This window comes from Gymnoscopelus microlampas (assembly GCF_963454915.1).
Source record: "Gymnoscopelus microlampas genome assembly, chromosome: 15".
In the NCBI taxonomy this organism is placed as follows: domain Eukaryota; kingdom Metazoa; phylum Chordata; class Actinopteri; order Myctophiformes; family Myctophidae; genus Gymnoscopelus; species Gymnoscopelus microlampas.
This window is the reverse complement of record NC_139952.1, coordinates 19,041,648-19,062,298: the sequence shown is the minus strand read 5'-3', so window position 1 is coordinate 19,062,298 and position 20,651 is coordinate 19,041,648. Positions and strand designations below refer to the sequence as shown.

The 20,651-nt window shown below is 43.1% G+C and overlaps 1 protein-coding gene across 1 annotated transcript in view; it reads left to right on the top strand.

The window, feature by feature from the left end:
• Window positions 1-730: 730 nt before the first annotated feature.
• Window positions 731-20,651, top strand: part of cdk6 (cyclin dependent kinase 6) — a 51,679-nt gene continuing 31,758 nt past the window's right edge. Inside the window, exons 1-4 of the mRNA XM_084080680.1 lie at window positions 731-963; window positions 1,988-2,359; window positions 6,433-6,568; window positions 15,502-15,669. Coding sequence (XP_083936806.1) covers window positions 2,136-2,359; window positions 6,433-6,568; window positions 15,502-15,669 — 528 coding nt within the window. The 5' untranslated portion in view covers window positions 731-963; window positions 1,988-2,135. The remainder of the gene's footprint in view (window positions 964-1,987; window positions 2,360-6,432; window positions 6,569-15,501; window positions 15,670-20,651) is intronic.

Below are 20,651 nucleotides of genomic sequence, written 5' to 3'. Positions count from 1 at the left end.
GGAATATGTATGGGAAAAGAAAAGGAAGAGAGGGCATAATCACGCGTCTAGCCCATAGAGTGATAATATATAATACATATATATATATAATATATATATATAATACACACATATATATAAATATACTAACCATAAACCATTGTCCTGTGACCTGTAAAAAGTTACAGTGAGTGCCTCAAACGGGTAGTTTTTAGTGGTGGTGGTGCGTGTGGAATACGCCCCCACCTCTCTCCTCCCTTGTTTTAGTTTTTCTGTGCAGCGTTGCCACGTCCGCTTATTATAAGCGACTTTGGGCTTGTTTTTCCAGTGAAGTTGCTTGTAAATATTGGTGGTTGCGTTTTTTGGGGGGGCTTGTTTCTAAAGTGTAGTTGTTGCTTATTTGGGGTTTGTTTCCTAATGTTGTTTAAACCATTCATAAACATGTTTCATGAAAAGGACTCCCAGATGAATATGTATTTGTCCATGGGCCCCCCATCTGAAAATATTTTGTGCCAGGGACCCCCATACAAGATTTGTGTTGTTAAAATGTTTAAAAAATGTTCCAAAATTACCTTATTTTTTTCAAGATTTATTTAAAAAAAATGTGCGGGACGCGTTGTGAGCTTGTAGATCTGCTATTTCCGTAGCCTAGTCGTTGCTTCTTTTGGGCTTGTTTTCATAGACCCGGCTGCTTATTTCTCTCACACAACCTGGCAACACTGTCTTCTGTGCCAGTCAGAGTTGTAGAGTCTTTGGAGCGATGGGAGGTTAGAGAGCTGCAGCAGCTACCTGTGTGTGTGTGTGTGGCCCCGTGGTGAGGACAGCACGACAGGACAGTCACAGCACAGTAGAGAGGGATGTGATGCATCCAGGCTGCAGGGACAGCGTTTCTCCATTCATATGAAGCCAGCGATCATGAGAACTCCGCAGTTTAAAGGACATGTCGACTGTTGTTGCGACCTTTTGTTGACAACATAAAACAAGGTAAAAACGTGCGATCGGGGATATTTTTTTTTAATATCTTTTTTTTAATAAATAGGCTATTAATATATTTGTATTATTATTATTTAATTGATATAAAATAACAACCCCCAGTATTATATTCAAAAAAAATATATCATTATTTGAATGCACACACAAATAAATTAGAAAAAAATATTTAAAGTCGAGGAAACACCCGTATAACAACATTAAAACTTAGTTTTGGTTGTTGCAAACATGTAGTGTCTTTAGGACGGAGTTCTAGAAGTCTAGTTTAAATGGACTGTTGTGGTAGGAAGTTTAGACAATGCAATCAGTAGCCACGTGCTCCACTACACTGCTGTCTGTAGCCTCAAACACACAGCTTTGGGATAAAAAAAAAAAGAGAGCAGAGAAAATACGTTTGTCGTTTCATTGTTTATTTAAGGGTATGGGTTGAATTGTTAGGAGTTTGGAATTCTATTATTTAGTTTCTTTTGCACAATGTCGCAAGTTTGCGAGAGAAACAAGCAACCATGGTCTATGAAAACAAGCCCAAAAAGAAGCAATAGCCCTTCGCCCTTTAAACATAATATATTATTGGCTATTTGAAAAGAATATACAAGCTTGTAGATCTGCTATTTCCCCCAAACAACTTTTTTATTTTGAATATTTTTAGGCGAAATTTAATTCATTAATAATTTTAATTTATGATAGCCCCAAAATAATATACGATCATTATCTCAAATAACATTGTCGTTGACGAATTCACGAAGATCCGCAAAATAACAGAAGGTAATAGCCTATAAAGTCTATTTTTATTTATTTTTTGTACATTATTCTGTGTTAGAGAGGTAGGAGGACATGAGTTGATATGCGTAATAGGAGGAGGAGTGGAAGTTGGACGCATATCTGGGTCTCTAGTGTTGATAGATCGGAATAAAAACATGATGACAGTTGTGTTAATGCCTACCTGGACTATTGTTTCATCCACATTTACAGAGATGGTGACTTCTTGCATCCGTCTCTCCCTGTTGTTAATCTCTAGGCAATAACACGTGCCAAGACCTTTCTGTGTGAAGATGCCTTTGTGAGAGAACTTGTGTGGCTCGTCACACACTTCGTCGGGATTCCCCCCGCAATATTTTTCAACAAGAGAAAGAGAGAGAGAAAAAATCTGCACACAAAAAAAAATCATGGACAAAGAAACTATTGGTACTCAGTATGAGCCTGTCGCCGAGATCGGCGAAGGCGCTTACGGCAAGGTGTACAAGGCGAGGGATCTGAAGAACGGGGGTCGCTTCGTAGCCCTGAAAAGAGTTCGGGTGCAGACGGAGGAAGAAGGAATGCCTCTCTCCACCATCCGCGAGGTGGCGGTACTGAGGCAGCTGGAGGCCTTCGAGCACCCCAATGTTGTCAGGTAAGAGCAGGGGAGAGAGGTGTGTGTGTGGGTGGGTGGGTGTGTGTATGTGTGTGTGCTGTGGTGGAAGAAGTACTCAGGTATTTTACTTGAGTAAAATTACCAATGCCACAGTATAAAAATACTCTGTTTGCAGGTAAAAGGGCCTGTGTTCAAAATGTTACTTGAATATAAGTACAAAAGTATTTGGCATCAAAATATACTTAAAGTACCAAAAGTACAAAAATGTTTCAAAATAGCAGATCTACAAGCTCACACTGCGACGCATTGTGAGCTTGTAGATCGGCTATTTTCAAATAGCCTAGGTATGAAATAGGACTAAGATGTTTAATGTATGTTTTATAATATAATCATTTATATCTGCAAAGTAACTAGTAACCAAAGTTTTCAAATACTTTTAGTGGAGTAAAAGCACAATATTTGCCTCTGAGATGTAGTGGAGTAGAAGTAAAAGTATTGGAAATTGGAAATACTCAAGTAAAGTACAAATACCTCAAAATTGTATTTAAGTACAGTATACTTGAGTACATGTACTTAGTTACTTTCCACCACTGGTGTGTAGCCTATATTCTTTATGCTTCCCTTGGTTTGTATTGGCCAACATGTTGCCCCACAGAAGATCTTTGTTTCAGAAGACACACCTGTCATACATTTAATTTATTGGTCCATCATCATTTGCATAAGCATAATGCTTTTTGATTATAAGCATGGCAGAACAGGCAACCTTTCGAGAGCTTCAGAGAAGTTTAATTAAATATAAAAAAGAAACTGAATGTTAATTGTTCTATACTCAAATATAGCACACAAAAAGAGTAGGTCTAATTCACTTGCACATTTTGTTTTTTCTTTTATTTAAACGGATGACAAGCTCACGCCTTAAAGTCAGCATGTCTTCCTGGGGTCCAAGAACATCTTTCTGTGCATGCTTTCTTTCAGTTTTAGAATGAGTGAGTTAGTCAGACGGCATTTTGTGTTGTGAGACTACTCAAGAATAGTCCTTGATATTTGTTTTATTATTGCACATAAAGTGCGTGTGGTTGCGCACTTGCGTGTGTTTAATTTGTGCATGTTCTATCTGCTTCCCTTGGTTTATATTGGCCAACATGTTGTCCCATAGTACCTTTTTTTTTCTCTTTTCTTTTTAATAAAGATCATTGCTTCTGAAGACACACCTGTCATACCTTTACTTTATTGGTCCATCATTCACTGTCAGTGAGTTTAGTCAGATGGCATCTTGTGTTGTGAGACTACTCAATATTAGTCCTTGGTATTTGTTTTATTATAGCACATAAAGAGCTTTGGACTAGGGTGCAATTCGAAATGGACACTTGAATAGCTTGAATAGTGCTCTGCTCTAACAATAATTCCCCAATGAATCAATGAATAATGGAGACTAATGGCTCTTCTTAATGGGAACACAAGGATTTCTGTGCCCATGGGAAGACAAATAGGTCAGCATGGGTTGTGATAGGCCATTTCTATTAGGTAAACAATTATTGAATACACCCCTGTTTTATATTTCTTTATCACAAAATTACTAAAAAATCAACTAAATTGATATTAAGTAGGAAAGCATTTGTTTTAATATTCAAAGTTAAAATTGGTAGAGTACAAATCAAGCCCCACAGGAGCCACGCTTCTCTCCAGTCAAGCCAAGCCGCATGGCCAGGCTAGGCAGGGTGCATTGTGGGCCTTCTGTGTAACTCCAGGCAACCCCTGGATGTTTGTAATGGGGCCCATTATTCATTCCATATGTTGAGTGTCTGCTGAGAGCCCCCATTGTAGCCCAACAATCAGGCTGCGAGGGGCGTTTAACCCCAGCACCTCTAGGGGAGGGTGTGTTTTATTCTCTGACATCATATACGTTAATAATACCTTGAAAGAAAGAATCTCCTCTCACACGCTCTTTCCAGGATCTCCAACCCCACTGATTACAAGGTATTGGCTCCGGCGCTTATTGGTGAGAGAGGAATGGAAATGCTTCCTGGGGGATTTAACACTGTTGTTCCAGGCTTTGATTCACAGCAGTTTATGTAGATTAGCCGGTTTCAGATGAGTTATACAGCACATCTGCATGCATCAGAAAGTTTCTGTTTCCACTGTTGATTTGGGATTAAGACCATGCCCCACCAATAAATCATTCATAGCACTAATCATAAAACTGTGTATTTCTTCCGTGAATAATGATTGGTTTTGCAAGATGAATGCTACTATTGAGGGGATGTAAAAACCCTTCATCAATCTTGACATCGGCTCATGAAAGCCTTGTAGGAAACAGACCTCGTCACCTCTCATTGTGCCGTTGGAGCACGCCACGGTCATGTCTTTGAGGGAATTCCATCCCGGAACCCAGATTGCATGCTTGGTTGCCGTGACGAGAGATGCTACCCTAGCATCAGTGACAGATAGGGCCCAGCAAGGGTTACCATGGAGCATCAGGAGTTGTTATGGTGCTGGTAGAGGAATGCTGGTTGTGGTCCTCAGCTCTTTGAAGAAGACATACTGGATGGCTTTTTTTCGCAGCTTTTCACCAAAGCCTGCCTTGGCAGCGCTGCCGACATAATCTGGATTCTTGGCGGTAGTTTGTTGCCTAGAGAAACACAACCGTAAATGTTGGTGTGTGGTTGTTGATCTGCTTGAATCTCCATGAGTGTTGCATGAGTGGAGAAGTTTTTTTAAGAGCAACCTGGGCCATTGTCCACTGTTAGCAGGATGGAGGATAACAACATTTAGGGCTGGGAAATAATTATATCGATCGATATATCGTCATTAAATGACACTTTCGAGATTTAAAGCAAAATTACACTTTGGTAGAGGTTTGGTTGGGTAGTTACCTTGGAATACCTTGCAATGATGTAACTCCAAATATTGGCAAGATCTTTTCAATAGTTGCTCTGTTGATTTAAAATGAATAATTATAAATAGTCTACCCTTTGACTATTGGAATGCACTGTGAAACAGGTCTTGTGTCACTCTTTTAGCACACAAACTAATGCAAACAAAGCAGATTATGACAAATTATAACATTACAAAACCCAACACTGCATTTTTGAATTTTTTATAAACATGTCAATTTGCTGTTGATTTTACCATTTGAATTAAGAAGAAGATTCATATTTGGATCTTCAAATAGTAAAAATCATCCAGAAGTTTTTGGGGTGCTTTTCTGAGCCTTTATTTGACAGGTACAGTCCAACAGGGGACTCGAAATATTAAATGCAGCGCCGGGTTTTACATCTTTTAAGTTATGAATTGGCCAAATCTGCTGAGACTTTGAAATCAGTTTTCACCGTGCAATGTAAGTCAATGCAGAGAGTATTTTAGATTATCACTTTTAGTTTTTGTTTTTTTAATCAACAAAGCAACTATTACAGATATCTTGTCAATATTTGGGGGTACATCATGTCAAGGTAACTACACAACCCAAACCTTTTATAAGTGTCATTTAAAAACAGAAAGAAAACTGCATGTTTTTGTGTATACGTAGTTTAGGGGTTTTGCATGGTGGCTTACCATCATTTCCCTTACTTTTTAGAGTTTAGACATATGGAATATGGCTTTAACATATGGAGAATGTCCTGTTACAAAAAAATTAATCAGTCACAAAAATGAAAGCCCTTTTATTGAATGAACAGGGCTCCAGTAACATCAAAGGCAAACTGTCAGAGAACAGGTCTGGACAGTTATTTGACACCATCAACAAATTCCTTTTCTAACAGATTCAAAATCTCTCTAAATCCATTAGATAAGATTCTCAGCAAGGAAGTAGATGCAGGAGATTCAGTTCATGTTTTTCATTTGTATTTTTATTTTAAACTGTGTTCGATAGTAAGAGCTACGTTCTTATTTGATGCTTTTTGGAAGTGCTAGAATGTGCATAAGATACACATTAGATATACATTATTGTCAAAAGCCTTTAATTCATGTTGTTAACACTTTCTTGTTATTGTGTTTTGTTTTTATTCTATGTTCTCTTGTCTTGCTACATTTGACCTTTTATAAAGCAGATTTGAATGATTTTTAGTTTCAACCACTGAATCATCTGTGATCCTCACCGGTTCCTCTGGCTCTAGGTTGTTCGATGTGTGTACAGTGTCTCGGACGGACCGCGAGACCAAGCTCACTCTGGTCTTTGAGCATGTGGACCAGGACCTGACCACCTATCTGGAGAAGGCTCCTGACCCGGGGGTACCTCCTGAAACTATCAAGGTAAATACTATGGTCGTCCTGAACATCTGTTCCCAATACAAGTAGCTGGTTTTCTATCCTACACAGTAAACATCCAAGTGTTTATTCACATTTTGTGTTAACCCATTCAACCCGGGAAAGCGTCCGTGTCATTTTAAGATTTCTTTGGCTATTAAAAAATAGCTGATATACAAGCTCATTGCACGGCACCAAGTGCCATGCTACAAGCTTGTAGATCTGCTATTCTTTTTTCGAAAAACCGTGAACATTTGTGCACATTTTTGAATAAATAAATGTATATATTTTTTAAAGCGAACATTTGTAACTCAAATCTTTGCTTCTGGTGATTCTACAAATGTCTTCTAAATCCTAACAGTTTTTTTTTTTTTACGTATGTTGTATAATATCAGTGGTTCTCAAACTCTTTTCAGGTCAAGGACCACCCAAAATGATATGTATTTGCACAGAGTGCTGCGCTATGAGCTTGTATATCTGCTATTTTTGAATAGCCAAAGAAATCTAAAAATGAGACGTTCCTGGTCTTAAAGCGTTATATTAACGCTCTGAATTTTTGCTATGCAGTTACCCATGCTCACCTGGCATCCTTGTGATTCTATTTACTGTATCTAATCAGGAACTATAGTTACGTGTAGGCCCCAGCTGATTGCAGCATCCTGCTGGGATAGAAAACCAGCAGTATCAAGGTACTTCTTGAGAATGTAATTACAAAAAGCAATGTTCAAAAGCAATTAAATTTCAGTTGGGAATCAGAATAGTGTTTTGTTTGTCTGTGTGAATGCTTTTACTCCCATTTTATTTCCACTATTGCGTAGTGCAGGTTGGAAATTCATCTACGATCAACTAGTACTATGGATGTTATTCATCCAATATAGGTTGAATACTTATCACCATTTCGGTGTAAATTGTTATTCATCCTCTATGGCAGGGGTCTTCAACAGGGGGTCCGGGACCCCTAGGGGGTCCTCAGAGCTACTATAGGGGGTCCGCGGCCTCCGCCATATCTTTGTGTGATAGGATTTCGTTTTTTTACATTAACCACTTGAACCCTAGAATTCCTTTTCTGAGGGGAACATTAGAGAGCTTGTAGATCGGCTATTTTTGGCAAAGAGGCTATAGGTGTAGAGGGAAAAAAGAGCAGACTAAGTAAAAAAAAAGAACTTTAATCTGAAACACAATTTTATACAATATAGAGTAGGCGGTCCCTGCTTCATCTCTCTCTCAGCTAGGGGGTCCTTGGCCTGAAAACGTTGAAGACCCCTGCTCTATGGGTTGAACATTTATCACATTTCAGTGTAAAGTATGTTTTTGGGTCATCCTCTTTGCCATAGAGTCTGTGTCACCAGTAGTAGGTGTATGCTTCTATACATGCTTGCGAAATGTTCTACTTTACAGGGAAGTGAAAAACGCTTGCATATGGTCTTTAAAATCATTTAATTGAGGATGCATTCATTGGCGTAGGCTATACATAACCATGTTGATTCTTTATGAAGACCCATATACAAGGGTTCCATATGGAACCCTTTTAGGAGCCATAAATAAGGCAAAGCAATAGAACCAGAACCTTTTTTTTGTTTGTTTGTAAGAATGTAGTTCCAAGGGGAGTATTCTTGGCTCGGGCCAGGCAGAGACACAGACGTCCAACATCAAGAGGTGCTGGGGCGTTTTGAAGGGCAGCACATGTGGCAGATGGGCTCCAAATTAGAGGCTCCGTGCCTTCTCTATTTTCACTCTGCCCTCTCCTTCTCCCAGCTTTTACTGTAAAGTGGATCGCAGATGGAGCAGAAGCCTGTGTGTGGGGTGTGTGTGTCCCTAGACAGAGGGCAAGCAGGGACCCCACAAGAGTAGAAGCAAGGTGTGTGTGTGTGTGTGTGTGTGTGTGTGTGTGTGTGTGTGTGTGTGTGTGTGTGTGTGTGTGTGTGTGTGTGTGTGTGTGTGTGTGTGTGTGTGTGTGTGTGTGCACGTGGTGTATTGAAAATAGACCACATGAAAAAAAAAGAAAAATTAATTTGCGGATAATTATTGCCTATATGCCCCACCGCGTAAGGTAATTGTTGGAGAGTGTTCTTTACCCGGAGCGCCTCACCTTATATCAATCATTCTTTCTCAGCCGGTCTTAAGAATGTACCTCAGGGTGTGACACACTCAAAAGGCAGCACAGTTTATCACCACTATCAACTTTCTATAACGCATTGAACAAATCCACCCCTCAGTGTCCACTTACATGTTGCCCAAGAGATCGGAAATGGACGTGTCGCCAGCTCCTCTCTTCTATCACTCACCCTTTTTTTTATTTCTGTCTTTCCCACGCACACCTCCTTTCCATATCTAATCATCTGGTTGCGCCCCCGGGGTCTGTGGACGTATCATGTAAAAATATTGGAGAAGCATCTCTATTTTTGGAGGCTAGGTGGAGGGGGGGGGGCTTGAGTTTAAAGTGTCAAACTGAAAACAGAGAAGTTATTGAAGCTAAAGTGACTGTTGTTTCGAACCCCGGGGTTGAGTTTATGTGTGAAAGTTTTGTGTCGAGCGTTAACATCGGAGAGATACTGCACAAGCATAGACCAGTCTAGGTTGGCTGCGACCCGAGGCTTTCCCAGGGTTTAGGATTCTATTGAGATTGATACAGCATGTGGCTCTCTCTAGTTTCTATGCTGTGGTGTCTGTTATGTCACCAATACATGTAGCTTCAAATAATGTGATTTCTCAAGAGAGATCTGAATGACATTATGATGATGTTACAGCAGTCATCTTTACTCAAACACTTCCTTTATCACCTTATGACCACCTTTGATTCTTAATGATCTGTTATATGTTGGGCCACTGGATGTTTTAATGTTTTTATAGGATATATATAAGGTGAATTGGTTTACAGGATGGACATTTGACTGATGTTACTTGTCCTAATAATAGGAGTGCAAAAATATGAGTTGGAAAGCTAAGAAATGTGCCCTTTCAGACTGATTTCGGTCACATCCAACTCATTTCTATGGAGAAAGACACGTAAATGTAATGAATATAATACTCTTAAAAGTCATGTTTGTCAATGGCGTTGCATCTGTTCCCCAACACCAGATCCCAGAAGGGTTCAACCACTTGTTGCTTTCGGGTAAGACTCTCTATGGTCCATACAGCCGGAGCCATGTGGGGACAAAAGATTGGGGACGGGGGGGGGGGACAAGATGACACACAGGCACCGTCCCTCTTTATTTCCAGGACAGTGGAGACTGCACAGTATAGCCCCCAGAGTGCCCCCTCATAACCCCATCTCACCCCACCCCCCCTCCAACAACTTCATTTACTCTCCCAAGACCAGATGACACCAGATTGTGGACCCCCTGCCCGGCCCTCTACCCTTTAGCCCCCTGAAGTGGCCTGCCAACCCCAGACCACCCCAACAAAACAAAACAAAAAAAAACAGCCTTTCCAAATTTAGCACAATCTTGCCCAGCCAATAACCCCCCCCCCCCCCCACCCCCCCCACCCCCGTGTTGTTCTGAATGGCTGGTTTACCCCAGACCGGTCCAAAAACATTTCATCGCCAGCCAAACCTCCCCCAGATTGCTCCAGGCTAGCCCAGATGTAGCCCTCTCCAGAACCAAGTCCTTACCCAGCACCAGGCACCCCATTCTGGGGCCTGCCTGTCCACCCAGGTGTTGCCAGATTCTGTGAGAGAAACAAGCAACCAGGTCAAGGAAAACCAGCCCAAAACAAGCGACTATGGGCCACATATACATCAGCTATTTGAAAATAGCAGATCTACAACGCGTCGCGATACGACACGTTGTGAGCTTTTTCAAATAAAATCTTGCGGGGAAATTATAATTATGCAGATCTGGCAACCCTGTGTCCACCTCAACCCCCCCCCCCCCCCCCGCCCTCCATCACCTGCTTATCCTTACTCAGACTCCAGACCCACCACATGGTCATTGATGAAAGAGGCCCTCCTCCAGGAATCAAATGAGCTGGAAGGACATCAAGCAGCCAGGCTGCCCCAGCCTCGGTGCTCCTTGGCCAGACCAGCGCTTGGATCCCTCCCCGCCCACCACCACCACCCCTCCAACCCCTCCTCCGCTGCCACCCTTCCAAGCCTCCAGAACTAGAGTCTCTGGGCCTTATAAAGGGGGAGGTTAATGAAGCATGGGGAGGGAATTACACTTACGCTAACCCGGCAGATGTCCCACATTGTGCTTGGCTACAATAAACAATATGGCTGCCTCCAATGCATTAGCATTAGAAAAGGAGGCGCGCTCGGAAAGCCATGTTTTGACTGCGTCTTTGCAGTGGGCTGACTACGTCTTTCCTGGTTCGCCCTTTTTTTGTGGTGGGGGTTGGGGAGGGCAGAACTTTTTTTTTTGGTGTGTGAGATTTTTGTGTGTTTCCTCCCAGCCAAGCTGTTTGTGAGGCTTCTGGTGGAAGTGCTGCTAAAGGCAGTTGGGTGTTGATCAACACTTTCGCACTCTTGCGGTGCTGGTATCAAGTTTGCATCAGAGTTATGGGATGCCTCATGCCTGAACTCCATGACACGAAGAGTCCTCAAAAGTCCCATAGCTATTAGCGCCCCCTCCATATTGGGTCAGCCATTTTGACTTTTGCCTTTTAAAATGATCATCGTTGAACATGCAGTTGTGTTCTTAGCTAAAATATCCATTAATAGTCAGTCCGCTGTGAGGTTAACTGATACAACAGAGGAGATGGTGTTGAGGGCAAGAGGGGCCAAGATTGTTTGTGTGTTTGTCCAAGAGCCACACTTGAGAGATAATTGGTGTTTTGTAGGAAATGTTGCTGAAAGGAAGCACGGTGTAATGGCTATTTAAAGCAGAGAGGAACTGATGGGGGTGATGCTATTGTGTCAGCTCCCCCCCCCCCCCCCCCCCCAAATAACCAACTGCCTGCCGTTCTCCCGTGTGTCTGTCTGTCGGCCCGCACTAGCTAGGTCATGGCTGGATGGAGATGTAGAAAGGAAAGCCTGTTTATGCACCCTGCCTGCCCTTGGTCAGAGGACGCACGCACGCACGCACGCACGCACGCACGCACGCACGCACGCACGCACGCACACACACACACACACACACACACACACACACACACACACACACACACACACACACACACACACACACACACACACACACACACACACACACACACACACACACACACACACACACACACACACACACACACACACACACACACACACACACACACACACACACACACACACACACACACACACACACACACACACACACACACACACACACACACACACACACACACACACACACACACACACACACACACACACACACACACACACACACACACACACACACACACACACACACACACACACACACACACACACACACACACACACACACACACACACACACACACACACACACACACACACACACACACACACACACACACACACACACACACACACACACACACAGAGAGAGAGAGAGAGTCTCAGAGAGAGAGAGTCTCAGAGAGATAGACACAGACATACAACTAGAAGCAATCCTACACATGCGTATGCACTATGCACACAGATGTATACTCATGTTGACATGAACATGAAAGGGTGCACAATGCACACACGCGCGCGTATGCCCCACCCCTTTACCCCCAGTATTGCACGGGGGCAACCTCCACCCTGTGCCCCCCCCTTTATGGCCAGCACAGTGGCCAGGCCCGCGCCGTTTGCTAATGTTTTCTGCTTGAGTGTGCAGCCCCTTGTTTCAGCTCCTTGAATCCCTCACCAGCTGGTAGGCCAGTGAATAGTGCTGTGGGCCCCTGTCCATGTCACTTGTGAGGTCTTGGCGGAGGAGTGTGTGTGTGTGTGTGTGTGTGTGTTTTGAGTATAGGGGATGGAGCCCTGCATGGGCCCAAAACACCAGCCCAAGCCTGGCCCGTGGTGATCATGGGTCTGCAAGTTATCAGTCCAAGCCCTACCTGAGACCCAACTCCAAATCAATTTGTTTTATTTTATTTATTTGTCAAGGACAATGCAAACAAACATTGTCACGTTACAATAACATGAGACCGGTGTATCGCATAATGGGGTTTCTAGCCAAGGCTGATTTGTGACCCCTGTCTCTGGTTAGGCCTTTCTACAACAGATGTTTAATCTCTCTCATGCGCGCATCGTGCAACCTTTGAATGCGCTCCGATACATGAATACACAGACTGAACACACACATCACATATGCCCCTATGAGGGAGACTTATTGTGGTTTTATAAACATAACCACAAGTGCCACCGACAAAAATACTCGCCTATTAAATGGCTACCGAGTGCTGACTGTCCATTAGAGAGACACGTACGCAATGGCATGGCATGCAGTTGAGAATAAAGCAAGTTATGTGATCCAGCAACAACATAAATGCCACCAACAACAATGCTCACAAATATGAATAGCGACTGTCTATTACAGAGAAGCATAAGCATGCCGTAAAGCATAAAGCCAAGTGACGTGATCAGCAGCTTATAGGTAATTAAAGATTTATGGTCCACCTTTCTTTGGTGTGAACTGTGATGAACAATGTTTCAAATGTTATATCCCCCCAAAATAAATATCCATTGATCTATGTAGGCATACTTTCATGAGCCTTGTATGAGCCTCATTCATTTTTATTAGCCTCATTCACTTTTTATTATGCATTGCGAGCGCTGTGTGTCGCATCCACCAACACATACAGCCTACTCCCAACTTGTCAGGCTTCAGAGATAAGATGAACGTTACAAACACAATGCGGTCTCATTGAACTTTTCTCCTATCATTGTCAATGAAAGTAAGCCTGATCTATTAGTAAAAAGTGGTGCAATAGCCCATAATAATACCCCTGCATATTAACTGGACTAGCCCAGAATATACCGCAGGGTATAAAACAGGCTAGCCCACTTTAACCCCAGGTATAGTTTGCCTGGGGCTATATTTTGGGCTGCTAGACCAGCCCTAATCAAATCACTGTCAGGGCCAACGGTCTTGGAGACCTCTAATGGGGGCGGGGGGACTAGGACACATTGTGGCACAGCAGCAGCAGGGCAGAAAATGAGGGTGCCCCCCCGAGCCTCTCTTTCTCCACAGTTTGCGCTCTCTGTCTGTCTCTGTCTCTCTTTGTCTTTATCTCCCTCTGCACTCTCCCTCCCCAGTTGTTTCATAATCTGCCCACATCTCTCTCCCTATCTCCATTCTGCCCCCACTACCACTATCAACCACTGCCACCATGGTGAGTCCTTGGGTGGTTTTCTAGTAGAGGAAATGATCTTTAAGGCTATCATTTGAGCCCACCCACCAAAACTCCCTCTGTATCTGCGTTATCTTCCCTCACTGTAACAGTTGGCTTGTGCAGCATACGTGTACCTGTTGGCATCAGTATATTAAAAAAAATGTTCCGTAATTATCATAATCGTGTTCTAAGTTTTCGCTGGCTTTTTAATTGCGCCAGTCCGATTGATAGAAACATAACCAAAAGTTGACATTGTTTGCAGCAAAACTGTTTACAAAAGCTGCTCAGCAGCTGAGTAAGAACAAACGTGACGTGGGTGGGTCAGCACAGTTCAGTTTAGATCACTACTGCAAAGGTGTCATGGCTACAGTGCCCATGGTTGTCTCTGAGGTCACCACATGAGCATAAAAAGAACGGGATCTCCAATTAGCTATAGCTGGACAGCTGCTGAGAAACAGAGGTTCATGCTTCTGCAGAATGAGGCCTCTTTCCCTTCTTTCTCTCTCCCTTTCTGTCGCTCATGCTCTCTCTCTCCCCCTCAAATGATCTCCCTCCTCCTCTGTCTGCCCCCCATCCTCATCAGTTATCAAACATCTGCCCCAGTCTGCCTTAAAGAGACACAGGCCTCCTCTAGCTGACTCCCTCCATACAGCAGTGCTTCAGCCTTTCCATTTTGTCTTTTGCTACACTGACTAGTCAGAGTGATCCATTTAGGCCTGTTGTGGCTTGGTTTGACGGGAAAAGAATGCAAACGTTGCTGTACTGGAGCAGGATGTCATGAGGCCTATATTTTTCCTATTTCCCTCTTATATTTGATCATCTTAATGAATTCATTCTTAAATGTAATTCAGGCCCTGTTAAGACGTATTATATCCAGATGAATCCAGATTGTGTCTACATCCAGTTGAGTGACCACTTTGTGATCAGATTGCTACAATGGGCCACAAGGTTGAGCTTGCTGTGAATTTAAAACATGCTGCAGAAGATTGTCGAAACGGGGCACCCCAGTGGCTCACCTGTAAGAGTTTATACAACATAAAAAAGGCTATAGTCCTTCCCGGAGCTGACCCGGGTTCAAATATGTCCCAAAGTTCTTTGTTACATGTCATCCTCTCTTGTCTCGCTTTTCCTTTCTCTCTCTCGCTGTCACTATCGGAAATAAATATAGTTTAAACAAATCAGAAAAGACTAACAAAAGAACAATGAAAAAAAAAGGTTTATGAGGAGGGTATGGCCTGCCCTCCTGAACTAAACTTCAACTACTTTATTGTCACAGGTTTACAGGTATAAGCAAATTCTTTTTTTGTACTAATTTTCGAATCATTGCAGTTTTCAAGAAAGGGAAGAAGAATAGAGAATAGAGAAAGAGAGAACAAGGAAAACAAGTCAGATATTCCCAATTATTCCTGATATGAGCAGAGTAAAGTGTACACAGGTTAGAAGCAATGGAATGAGGCAGTTAAAATAGCAGCAGATATGGTAACCATTGTATACATGCCTGAACTCCAAGGTGCAGAAATAGAATAGCAGCATTATAGAACATATGCATTTGTGCATATAGTCTCATGTGCAGGTGAGACATCATTTAAGAGCATGTTAGTGTAAACATAGGTGGCAGTTAGAGTACAGCAGCAGCTGACTGCCCCCAAATTGTCCCAACTTAATTTGTTGTGGTCATTTTGTCCCTACAGGATATGATGTACCAGCTACTCCAGGGCCTCGACTTCCTGCATTCACACCGTGTCGTTCATCGTGACCTGAAGCCCCAGAACATCCTGGTGACCAGCAATGGCCAGATTAAACTGGCTGACTTTGGCCTGGCACGCATCTACAGCTTCCAGATGGCACTCACCTCTGTGGTCAGCCCCTATTCTATTCTATTCTATTCTATTCTGTTCACAATGTAACCTTACTCACCGGTTGAGGTTGAGAAGTGTTCCAGTGAACGTGGAGAGTGACAGCCAAGTACAGCGCCACCATCAGGTTCTATGCAGTAACCACGAGCACAAGTCACCATCAGTGTTCATTTTGTCGACTAAAACTATGACGACAAAATGTTCGTCGACTACTTTTTTTCACTGACGAAAACTAAATAAAAACTAAATAAGACCTAAGCTCTGATGACTAAGACTAAATATATAGAAAATGTTGTCAACAAATAAAAACTAGACTAAATGAAATGTTAGTGAGGGACTAGTGGAGAAGAGATCCAGTAGAACTAAAAAACAAGTCGTTTCATGTTTGGTTGCGCTCAGGTGTTGCACTCTGAAAATAGCAGATCTACAAGCTCACAACGGGTCACGCTGCGACGCGCTGTGAGCTTGTAGATCACCTATTTTCAGCATGCAACCAAGTGTAAAATCAGCCATTACGACACCATCAAGGCACTGCCAAAATATTTTTTTAGCGGTGCCAACCGCTCTACACTTGACTTTGTCTCCGTGTTCGTCCGTCCGTCCGTATGAGCACGGGATGAGCACGGCAAAGAAGAAACACATACAAACACACGCACACACACACACACACACACACACACACACACACACACACACACACACACACACACACACACACACACACACACACACACACACACACACACACACACACACACGGACTTGGAGATTGTCTATGCCATCTCTCCTCTCATTGGCCACACGTGCCACTGCTTATCAAAGAGGGGTCCAGGGACCCCCAGCGTATGTTATGTCCGTCCGCCCGTATGAGCACGGGATGAGCACGGGATTTTAAACAGCTATAACTCCAGTTTGCAGCATGCCACCAAGTCCAAATTTGGTATGTGGACTTAGACCACCAATAGGGACGAGCATGAATTGCTGAAGTTATCAAAGAGGGGTCCAGGGACCCCCAGCGTATGTTATGTCCATCCGCCCGTATGAGCACAGGATGAGCACGGGATTTTAAACAGCTATAACTGCAGTTTGCAGCATGCCACCAAGTCCACATTTGGTATGTGGACTTAGACCACCAATAGGGACGAGCATTAACTGCTGAAGCCCCGCCCCAGGGTTCCAGGGACCCCCAGCGTATGTTATGTCCGTCCGCCCGTATGAGCACAGGATGAGCACGGGATTTTAAACAGCTATAACTCCAGTTTGCAGCATGCCACCAAGTCCACATTTGGTATGTGGACTTAGACCACCAATAGGGACGAGCATTAACTGCTGAAGCCCCGCCCCAGGGTTCCAGGGACCCCCAGCGTATGTTATGTCCGTCCGCCCATATGAGCACGGGATGAGCACGGGATTTTACACTGCTATAACTCCAGTTTGCAGCATGCCACCAAGTCCACATTTGGTATGTGGACTTAGACCACCAATAGGGACGAGCATGAATTGTTGAAGCCCCGCCCCCTCTGTCTTCCTATTGGCTGGCCTTTAAACAGCCATAACTCAAGTTTGCAGCATGCTACGGAGTACACATTTTGTACATGGACTAAAACCACCAATAGGGACGAACTGTAATTACTTAAGCCCCGCCCCCTCTGTCTGCCCATTGGCTGGCCTTTAAACAGCCATTATTCCAGTTTGCAGCATGCTACCGAGTACACATTTTGTCAGTGGACTCAGACGACCAATAGGGACGAACTGAAATGAGTTAAGCCCCGCCCCAAAGGCACCGCTTCCTTCACACAGGGTGTGATTTATTTTTTTCAACTGAACATTTAGTCGACTAAAATCTTATATTTAGTCGACTAAAACTAGACAAAAACTAAAAAAAAATCAGATGACTAAAATATGACAAAAAATTAAATGGAATTTTATTCAAAAGACTATGACTGAAACTAAATAAAAAATTGTTGTCAAAATCAACACTGGTCAACATCTGCTGCGTCGTGGCCGTGATGACTCCTGTGGCTGCGTCCGTTTCTCCATGTTCTATCCAGGGATGGAACTTAAGGATTTCTAGGCACTAGTCAGACATTTCTTTTAACTTGTGAAGGTGTTACTAGCCCAGTTTTAATAGAACATGGGTACCCAGATGCCCTTTTGTGGGAATCTAGTACTACTGTTGATGGGTAAAAAAAAAAGAAGAAAATTCAGGTAACTTGTCCTAAAGCAAATATAGAACAAAGCCTTCACTGAATAGCTCATTCTAATGTTACATTAATGTTACACTAATGCTGCAGTGCATCTGCATGATGGCGCTCAGATTTCACATTTAGATTTGATGTTATCTTCCAGCTAGCTGCCTTGCCAAAGTCAATCCTTGTAATTGTGAGATTGAAGAGCAGAAGCAAAAAGTTCCTAAATTAATGCTGAATAAATTGGTGCTAGGGAGACGGACATGATAAAAGTTAGCATGTGGGGAATCCCCGTCACGCTCTGAAGCACACCAACATGGGACGATAGTCTACAGTACATTAGGCAAATAAATAACTGAAAATGGCAAGCACTATTGTTAGATATTTAACAGGTGCTGTGATAGCTTTTGTTTAAAAAAAAGGGTTGCTTTGTTAAAAGGTTAAAGCTCTATATTCTGATAGTAATCATTGCTATAGAGCGTTTGTTCAGTAACAGGGGTCTCCCTGTCTCTCCATCTCCTTATTGAACAGAAAATAACAGGTGGGTTGCCAGTTTCAGCCAATCAGGGAAGAGCCCCTATTTATCAGCTTCAATTTTGTAGTGTTCCAATTTTGTCTGCTCTTTTGTTTTTGTTTTATCACTTCAAATTTCACTTGGTTGTCCTGTATCCTGGATGAGTTCTCTCTCCTGATTGAATGAAATTGGTATCCTGACCTGAAAATATATTTACTACAAGTTTACTAAAGAGCTGGCGAGAAAGGGGGACCTGTGTTACTGAACAAACACACAATAGAAATGATTACAATCAGAATATAGAGCTATTTAACACTTTAACAACCAAATATCACTTACACTACCGTCACTCACTCACAGTATTCATACCGTGCACATGTGTAGCCCTATAACCCTATTCCTCATCGCCGCCTTCGGATGAGGATAGATCTGATACGATCATCTGTATGAGTCACGCCGCCTCTTTTCATTCACTGGGGACCTTCCACATGCCAGCTGGGAATGTGGCGTTGTCCGGGGAAGTAGCTGGCCTCGTCAACATCATAATCCAATGTCAGGCGCAGTCGGCTATGGGGCCGCTTCTCCATTTTGATCAAGGCCGGACCATTCTTGAGGATAGCTGGGTCTCCTGGGGTCTGTGTCGAGGTAGAACCATCCTACAGGAGTGGGACGTATTGGGCTGAGACTCTCGAAGGACCAACATTTGTATGAAAGGATGTATATAATCTCTAGGTTGGCTGCAATTGTTTCAGACTGTCCGATCAGAACAGTGGTCCAAGGGAGGAATCGGATTAGGCTGGCTCTGTTTAACCAGGGTTTAAAGGAAATGGCAACCGTAGGCAGTGTTAGGCGAGATACCGTAGTGATCGTAGTTAAAACGGTGAAGATACCACTTTGTAGCAGTCAAACGGTGAAGATATTACTTCCTGCTGTTTTACTTCTACTTCTAGACTTTACACAACTGGTTATTCTCTGGATTGAATATGGATGAGTTAACGTCCACTGGTATTGTTCGGATTCCTTGACGCCGACGAACTCACACTGCCACCATCTGCCCCCGTAAGGTTGCGTTTTAAATACATTATTGGAATAACCCATCGAACACCATTCCTTCGCTTCCTTCATCTATTGGTTAAAACCTGATGACATCATTCTTCTGTTCAGAATCATTTCACAATGAGGCGTCTGAGCCGTCGTAAAACCAGCTAAACAAACATTTGATCATGCAATATTTTATGACATGATTCCCCACAACTACTTTTATTTAAGTGATATTTTGCAGAAAAAGCACTCACTAGTGAATATGTGCATGAGTTTAAGTTTATTCTGTTCAATTTTCAGATCATTGTCACCATCTCATCTGGATCAAAGATCAACTTTTCTCTTCTATTCTATTTGATTCTGCTGTACTTGCTGTACTGCTGGCCAGGTGCAGCTCTATACTGTAGCACTTCATTGTAGAGAATCATTTTATATTGATTTACCTCTGTCAACCCCTGTCAACAGGAACAAAAGGCTAGCTAGCTCCAGGGTTTTTCCTCTGCAACCGTGACATCACCTACTCACTTGTTCCCATTCTCTCCTTCCTTCCAGACAGTACCTTCATATTCAATAGATTTTTGATTCATGGTCCCCCAAGAGTGAAAATGTCCTTTGAAGTCTACTCTAACGGATTTGGGGTCAAAGTTCATCAGATGGAGGACTGTGTTTGTGTATATGAGCAGTATGCATGCTTACAGGGGCATCTGTATACGTGCAAGCGTATGCTTGTCACACACACCACCCACCCGTCTCCAGAGACAGAGATGAAAAAGCCGCTAATGTGATGTAGTGGGCAGTTAAAGGGCAGCCGCTGGTAGTCTGGCAGGGCCCAGTTAAATGATAGGGCTTCAGTGTGTAAAGCGAGAGCCCAGGGCCTCCCGTGGCCAGTCTCAGGAATCCCTCGGTGGCCGTCGCAGACAGAGATGGTATGGACGAGTAGGGACAGGCATCGCTCCCTTCCCACTGTCGGTCTTTTGATGTCTGACTGTCGAGCACTAGGCTCTGATGACCAGATAAAACAGAGAAAAGGACAGAGAGAATGAGAGCGACTGAAAGGAGTCTTTGGATGAGCTTGAAGTAGGGAGAGATGAGAGTATTGGGTACTACAGCCCGACCGATGCAAGATTTTTGGGTCCGATGCCGATCCCAATTTGACTAGTGCTAGACCACTGATTAACAATGTTTAGACCGATATTGACCAGGATTTTTATTTTTTAAACATGGGAAATTCAAAAATAGCT